Source organism: Jatropha curcas, chromosome 5 (assembly GCF_041381405.1).
Source record: "Jatropha curcas cultivar XTBG-Jc1 chromosome 5, XTBG_Jcur_1.0, whole genome shotgun sequence".
Taxonomy (NCBI): Eukaryota; Viridiplantae; Streptophyta; class Magnoliopsida; order Malpighiales; family Euphorbiaceae; genus Jatropha; species Jatropha curcas.
Window position 1 is genome coordinate 7036788 of NC_143155.1, and position 8340 is coordinate 7045127.

General features: G+C 29.0%; 2 protein-coding genes across 2 annotated transcripts; both read left to right on the forward strand.

The window, feature by feature from the left end:
• Positions 1-1742: 1742 nt before the first annotated feature.
• Positions 1743-4096, forward strand: PTAC7 (plastid transcriptionally active7). Its single transcript, XM_012225414.3, has 3 exons — positions 1743-1990; positions 2068-2127; positions 3622-4096. The coding sequence occupies exons 1-3, from the start codon at positions 1895-1897 to the stop codon at positions 3961-3963; spliced, it is 498 nt and encodes a 165-aa protein (XP_012080804.1). The 5' UTR covers positions 1743-1894; the 3' UTR covers positions 3964-4096.
• Positions 4097-6259: 2163 nt separating this feature from the next.
• LOC149496153 (protein phosphatase 2C 57-like) lies at positions 6260-8340 on the forward strand (the record flags this gene model as incomplete). Its single annotated transcript, XM_089721831.1, is given in 5 exon segments — positions 6260-6692; positions 7491-7619; positions 7738-7840; positions 8008-8118; positions 8285-8340. Coding segments are annotated over 5 exon segments (716 nt in total), but the record flags the coding sequence as incomplete, so codon positions are not given.

The window sequence follows — 8340 nt, forward strand, 5'->3', positions numbered from 1 at the left end:
AAAATTTATAAATTATATAATTTATTTATATCATTAAATTTACATAAATTGTTACTTAATATGTCATTAATTCTCTAACGTTATATTGATCAATTATATTTAAGAGGGTTTAATTCAACCAATAAACAATCATAAATTAATTTAATTTAATAAAAAAATATAAAAAATAAACAATTAAGGCATTACATATATTATTGATTTGAAACCCTACGTGGCAACAGAAGGGAAAAATCTACCTGTTATATATATATATATATATATATATTGATTTATTGATTTATCTACATGCTTGGCATGCCAGTAATGCACAATAAATCTTTAATCTTAGAGATATTGTGATATTATTTTAAAATGTAAAATTTAATAAAAAAATTATAATTTTAAATTATTTTAAATTTTATATTTGTTAAAGAATATTTAAATTAAAGAACATCTATTTCAAATTCAAAATATTAGAATAATTATATAAAAATTAATGTCTATAATAAAATTGAAAGAAAAGAAAATATATATTAAAAATCATTGATTTTAATTTATTTTTGAGTTAATAAATTTTTTTAGACGATATTAAAAATAATAAAATAAATAAGATAAAATAGACAATAGAAATTCAATCATAGATGTATATATATCATTCTTAATGAGAATTTCATATAAACCGCTTTCTCTTATGATTTGTTAAATTTTTTTCTAATTTGATAGAGTAATAGAAACTAGAAGAGAAAAAAAAATATATTAATGTCAAAAAGAAATTATATAAGAATTATTGAAATTACAAAAAAAAAAAAAAAAAAAAAAAAAAAAAGCTTACCAAACCTCAAAGAGTTCTCTCTATTTATAGTCTAGTAATAAGCAATTAATGGCAATTTAATATATTATCATTAAAACTAATAAAAAAAATTGTATATTACAATTTTAAAACAAATAAATATTAAAATGTTTGGACATTCATTATTAATAAAACTGTTAATAAATATTTTCACCATTAACCTTCTTTATCATTCTTTTAAATATAAAATTTTTATTCATAATAATAAATGATAACTATAATTGATTATAATGATATTCAATGTCAATATTATAATTAATATTAATTTAAAAGATAAGTTATAATACATGTTAATATGATAATCAACATCAAAATTATAATAATTTTTAAATAAAAATAAATTATAATATTATAATAATTTAATTATTTAATACATATTAATATGATAATTGAATAACAATTGAGAGCAATATTATGTAATTTTAATTCAGAAAGATAGGTTACAACATTGTAATAATTATAATTATTTACTAATAATGGGCATGATCTCATGTTCACGGATAATGTATTGATTCAATTTGATTTAAAGCTTACCATAAATCTCGAGGCCTTTATCCATCCAAATTTTAGTGCCTATGGGACTCCCGAAAATGGATTGCCACAAATATATTTATAAAAGAGAAAAAAAAAGCTTTAAAATTTAGAAAATAATTTTTTTTTTAGTTTATATCAATTTTTTCGTTACTCAAAAAAAAAAAAAACATATTAATTGTGTCAATTATTTCCAAAAAAACATATATATTCACTTGTAAATATAACAGAAGAAGTTATTTGCTAAAAAAATAGAGAAATTATTATTGATTCCAAAATTAAGGATATCCACTTGTAAATTTTACCAAATACACAACTAAATAGTAATTCACCAATTTCTCTTTCTCAGTCTCCCTCCAATCCAGACCTCTATGTGACGTGACCCTATCTTGAGCAGAACAGAGAACAGATATAAATTTCTGTAGTTCTTTGCTTGCTGAGGCAAACACCATACTTCTCAGTCGCTGTCACCACTTAATTAGTCTTGTCATTCCGGCAGCCGGGAATTTTCTACCCCACCGGACTCAACAGGGGATGGCTATCTCTACTGTACAGTTTGGTTTCTCTCCGATATCAACCGTAAAGCTTTCTCTTCGCCAATCACTTACTTTCTTCTCCGACAGAACACAGGTTTCAATTTTTGAGCTCTTTCATTTTGTTTTATGTTTTCTTTTTGTTTTTTTTTAACCTGAATGAAAAATTTTCAGGTAATCTCGCAACTGCAAGGCAATGGAAGTGGTCGGCGAGTGTGGCGGCGAAGAAAATTGGTACGATATTTTATATTTTTCCTATATGATTTTTTAATTTTGATTATTTAGGGTTCTTGGTTAAAAAAAGTTTTTCCCAAAAAAAAAAAATGTTGTTTTGATGAGTATGGAGTTTCATTGATTAATTGAATTTAATTTTCTTATTCCAAAGAGATAGAATTGGTCTATAAAGAAAATCCCTAAGAGTTTTACCTGAAATAGCGTCTTGTTCTGCAAGTGCACTCTGTATGGCTCTATCTCTTTAGATTAATCTAACTGAGAGTTATGGTAATGGTATTGTAGCACATAAGCTTTTCTGGATATTAGAAGCTGGTCATACCGAGTCTTGTAAAGAAAGGAAGTCAGTCAACGGAATTTTCTTGATCATGCTAAATACAAGTCCCTTGATGTTGAGCTTGTTTTATAATTTCGTTTTCAAAATGGTCTATCATGAGTAGGGATGACATTTTATCATATTGTATGATTTATTGGAAGTTTCAAGAGATAAGATCATATGAATTTATGAAAATTGAAGTTATAATATTGTGGATTCCAGCTAATTCTATCTAATGCTAGGATGAGAGGGTTTGGGGTCTTTTCCTCTCCTCTGGAAACCCCTCTGGCAATTGGATAAGAAAATGGGTGACTGAAATTTTTGCAAGCACTATTGTCGTTCATATATTCAATGCCAAAATGGGCTAGAGTATAGTGGTGAAAATAAAGGGCAGATTCTGAAATCTTAAATTTTTAGATAATACATATATTATGTTTTTGTAGAGCTGAGTTGGTTTAGATGCCTTAGGTACTGCAAGGAAGCTAAAATCCAACCTCTGTCAGGTGGATGTTGGTTCTAGTTTCGTCATTTAGAGAGAACAAAAACACAAATGCATACGCACGCAGGCTGGGATATTCTCTAGTCTTAGGGAAACACAATATGCTGTTAGACGGTTGTTTTACTGATGCTAGAACCATAAGGAGCCCAAGAATTTTGCACTTGTATAGATGCTTACCAGATTACATTTAATATGTAATGTTACAATCAAATTGTTGTCAAAAATTTACTTACTTCTATCTTGAGAACCACTTTTATTCTTTTATTTGTATTGCCAGGGTGGTCAATTAATATTTCTTGTTTAATCAAGTTGAGAAATATTCATCTACAGTCTGACACTCAACTAAAGTTTGAATGGTTTCTGTTTTGGCCTGGGAAATCCATTCGGTGCAAGTCTATCTTACCATGAATTAGGAAATAAGTAAAAGGGGAGTTGAAAGCAATATCATTTGGAAAACATTTAATAATTGGAATTGATATATGACAGAACTTGCCTATAATGCATTGGCATGCATCAAACTGTATTGGATGTGGCAAATGGTTCTTTGCTTGCATCATATAATTTTTTTTTTTTTGTTTTTTGTTTTTTTTTTTTTTTTTTTGGGGGGGGGGGGGGGGGGGGGGGGTGGGATTTGGGGTCGACTGTTGACTTGCAGTGCTTATGCTTAACATAATTGTTTCAGACAAAGAAGGATGACATGTTGCGTTATAAATTGGAGCGGATTCCCTTCCTTGAAGAGCAAGTGAGGAAGGTACGGGATGGTGGGAAGCTCTTGACACATGATATTGAGAGATTGTTGCTATCAGAGGATAACAGATTTGATTTTGTAAATGAGGTAGCAGCAGAGGCAAAAGAATATGTCGAGAGTGACAGAGATAAGTATGGTGGTAAGAAAAAGGCAATATTTCATGTGCTTAGTAACCGAATGAACGATGCTGGGTATTACCGTCCAGAGGCATATGAGGAATCTGACCCTTTCAAGCCTGGGCCTGGCTATTTGAGACAAGAGTTGTATGATCTCTGAAAATTAGGTATACTACATTAACATTCAGCTAAACTCTCTAATTTGTCATTAAAATTGTATCAATCTGATGTTTATACATTTCTGAAGTGACTTTAGCTTTGTTTTCAAATCTAGAATAGGAAGGGTTAAGCCACTCGTTTTTTCTTTTCTTTTTATCTGTTGCATCAAAAATGCTTACAAGGGGTTGCCATCTGCTAGGGTTATTCATTAATGATTGAATGTCCAGCGCAGCTTTTTGATTTGGGAAATTTGTTGTCTAAACCGGGTCTATATTTAATATGGATAAATCTCACATTGGAATTATGCTTGATTGTCTGTGATCAAATTGATTGATAATCGACATCTACAGCCGTCCACGAAAATATCAGCCTGTAATTTCAGTCTCCTGTAACTTTTTTTTTTCTTTTTTTAAATTTAGTTATAGATATTTTAAGATTATGAGGAGAATTTAAATTACATATTTTGCTATTCATGGCGAAAAAGATTAACTAAAATATTAAAATTACATTATTGTTGTAATTAAATGAGATTTAGCACGTTGAGACAGTCTATTTGTAAATATATATACGATCTACAGTAGATCTAGTTTGAATCTCTCTTACTCAATACTCAAAACAAAAAAAAAAAAAAAAAAAAAAAATACCCCTCAGGCAATACTTAAAAAAAAAAAAAAAAAAAAAAAAAAAAGAGATTTACCCTTGTTTGGATGTGTGTATTTTGTTTGGATGTTTATATTTTTTTTGAAAGAAGGAAAATAACTATGAAAAATATTTAGGAAAAGGTATTTTTCCTTGTTTGAGAAAGAGGAGGAAAATATTGGAGGAATCAATATTTCATTTATTTTCCATGCATGCCTACATGTTTTGAATCTCTCCAATTGGAAAAGAAAATAATGGAAAGGCCTACATGTTTTGAATCTCTCCAATTGGAAAAGAAAATAATGGAAAAAGTGAAATTTTATCCATTTTTATTAAATTATCTAAATACACCAAACTAATTAATAAAATTTAATCCCTCTCACATATTTCATTTTTTTTTAAGTGAGGATATAATTGTCTATTAATAATATTTATTTTCCTCTAAATTTTTTTTTCCTTTCCAAACAAATGAAAATAAATTTATTTTTTTCATTATATCCAAACACAAGTGTAGAAAATACTGTAGAAAGAAATTATTCAATTCCTCATTCATTTTCCTTTATTATTAGTTTTTCCCTTTTATATACAAATTATTGATTTGAAATTATGATTAATACAACTTTCGAAGTAATAATTTTTATATTTTTTAACTATTTTGTTTAATCAATCTAATTTTATAAATTGAGATATTTAATATGTGAAAGGAAATGTTTAATAGGTCAAATTTTATAAAATTTAAAAGTATTATAAAACTTTCACGAAAAGCATAGAGGTTAATTGATATAGTAAGCCAGCATAATTTTGTTTATGAGCTATAGGGGTGTCAAAACGCATTGCTGTGTCGGGTTCGATACAGATTCGCTTAACACGCAAAAGATTAGTGTCAACACAAAAACGATCCTTTTAATAATCACATCAAATTTGTCAATACAAACATGACACGAAAATTAGGCAGGTGATAGAAATACAACATGTGCAACCCGTATAATATCATAAGTACGTTAAGTGGATTATGTTGACCCGTGTAATCCGCCTAATATCATAAATAAATTAAGTGATCATGTTGACTTGTATACAACCCACTTAACTTGTTTATAATATTTTTAAATTTTAACCTAATTAACTCAAATCATATTTAAAAATAAATTTTGTACATAAAATGTATAGATTCTCAAATATTTATAACTAAAATAATAAAAAAAATCAATACAACAATAAAGTTTAAATAAAATTTTAATTAGGGTATTTACATTTGTTACTAAAATTATCTCTTTACTCTGAAATAAATAGGTCACTTGCCTAATTCGCGTGTTAACCGTAACACGATTTATACTTATATTCATATTATAAATTTACGACTCATTTATAATACCAAGTCGTTTAATCATAATGTATTTATTCCGCGTGTCGAGCGAATTTTGTACATTTTGACATCCCTAATTAGATGTGTTATTTGTCATTCTTTTGAATATTTGTTTTCAACGTGCAAATACATTTGTAATGGTTTTACAGCAACGAATTAGAGCCACAAATTCCGACACGTTATAAACAGCAACCTACCATTTCTTCGCCACGTCATCAATGAGATCCCACCGAGTTTCATGTGGGCCCCAATCCAATGTGTCAAAAATAAAACAAATACAAGCACTTCGAGTGTGGAATCCAATCGTTAAATTAGTTAAGAGGTTTTGCTTCATCCTCTTATCCTCCTTCAGTACCATACAACAATATCGCCTGGAATTCGTTCCTAACTCAGTGACTGACTCAGTTGGCTATGGCATTATTAAGCCCTCAATTAGAGAGGTTCTTATTAACAAAGCTTCATCATGGCATCCACTCTAACTTGAAATCCTCCACCAAGAACAATAACTTTATTCCTGCCAAAACCAAAACCCAATGCTCGGCTATTGCAATAGATGCGCCGTCTTCCTTGACGGATGTTGCTGGGATTCGGTGGGGGTCTGCAAGCTTGCAGGGCCTACGTGAAGAGATGGAAGATTATATCATCATTAAATCAGACGGCCTTGATGGATTCTCTTTTGCTGGTGTTTTTGATGGCCATGGTGGTAACTCTTCTGCCAAGTTCCTCAGGTTTGCTCTAACTGGAAATAGCAGTACAATAATCAAGTGTCTGTTTCTTTTTTTTTTTTTTTTTTCTGAATACATAATTTAACCCTTAATTTTGATTAAAAAAAAATTCTTGTGTCACTTTTTATTTCTAAAGTTCACCTTGCGGTACCTTTTGTAATAGTCTAATACTTCTTTATACTAAAAATAATAATTTTTAATATTTTTTATTTTTATATGTAAAATATTGATTTGATTTGATTTGATACGTAGTTAATATAATTTTTGGAATAATAATTTTTATATTTTTAACTATTTAATAAGCATTTAATTTTATAAATTAAAGTGTTCAATCAATCAAGCAAATTGTTAACTGATTTAATTATAAGTGCAATTATTCATCGGGTCAAAGAAAAAATTTATAATATCATTTATGTACTGAGTCCCATTTTTCATTACAAAGGAGGGCCAACTCATATCACCCGAGGTAAATTTATTACTGATTCCCATTTTTCATTACAAAGGAGGAACAACTCATATCACCCTCCGTTGTTAAAATAGTTATGATAGTGGAGGATCGTTAAAATAGTAGTACAATAATCGAGTGTCTATCATATACGAGGGTCAAATCGTGTCAACCTCCATTCCCTGTAAAATATTTATGATGTATAAATAAAATAAAACTTAGGTGACATTCTGTTAATTATAGTTTAAAGACAAATTATGACATTAAAATTTTGTGACCGTGATTCATCAGTACAAAGTCAAGCGAACATTAGTATAATTTGCATGCTCATTCTACTCTATTTTGCCAATTTACAGGGATGAATTGTACAAGGAGTGTATTGCAACTTTACAAGACGGTTTGCTATTGAGTGGAAAAGATTTCAATGCCACCATAAAAGCATTAAAGGAGGCTTTTGAAAAAGTTGATACCAAATTGCTAAATTGGTAAGTTACAAGCTTTGAGGAATGGAAAAATAGATGCTCATTGAACAATATCAGTTTGATTATATATTCTATATGGTTATTGTATTGAAAGTTTAGAATGTGTTTAATTTTTATAAAGGCTTGAAACAATTGGTGAAGAAGATGAATCTGGTTCGACAGCCACTGTCATGTTCATTGGAAACAATATGCTAATCATTTCACATATTGGTGACTCATGTGTGGTACGCTATATATTCTGATGTTATTTTCTTTCTTCCATTCTCATGAACTTTTATGGTTGTTTCCGGATTAGTATGATGGATTTTTCTGCCAATTTTTGTAGATGATCAGTAATCGAAGTAGCTGTTATGTAAATTTTTGTATATCCTTAAAAAATATGTTGATGTAGGTCCTTTCTCGTTCTGGAAAATCAGAAGTGTTGACTGATTCTCATCGACCTTATGGAAGCAATAAGGCCTCTCTGCAAGAGATCAGAAGAATTAGAGAAGCAGGTGGATGGGTGTGTTTTTCTGTTCTTGATTTTGTTTTTTCCACTTTTATTAATGAACTTTTTTTATTTATTTCTTAGATCTCATTCCTAATTTTGCATTGTTTAATGCCTTGAATATTGTCCTAAAAGATGCCATTAGGATATCTAACAACGATTCTTACTGTGATCTTTGTAGATTGTTAATGGAAGAATCTGTGGAGATATAGCTGTATCAAGAGCTTTTGGTGATAT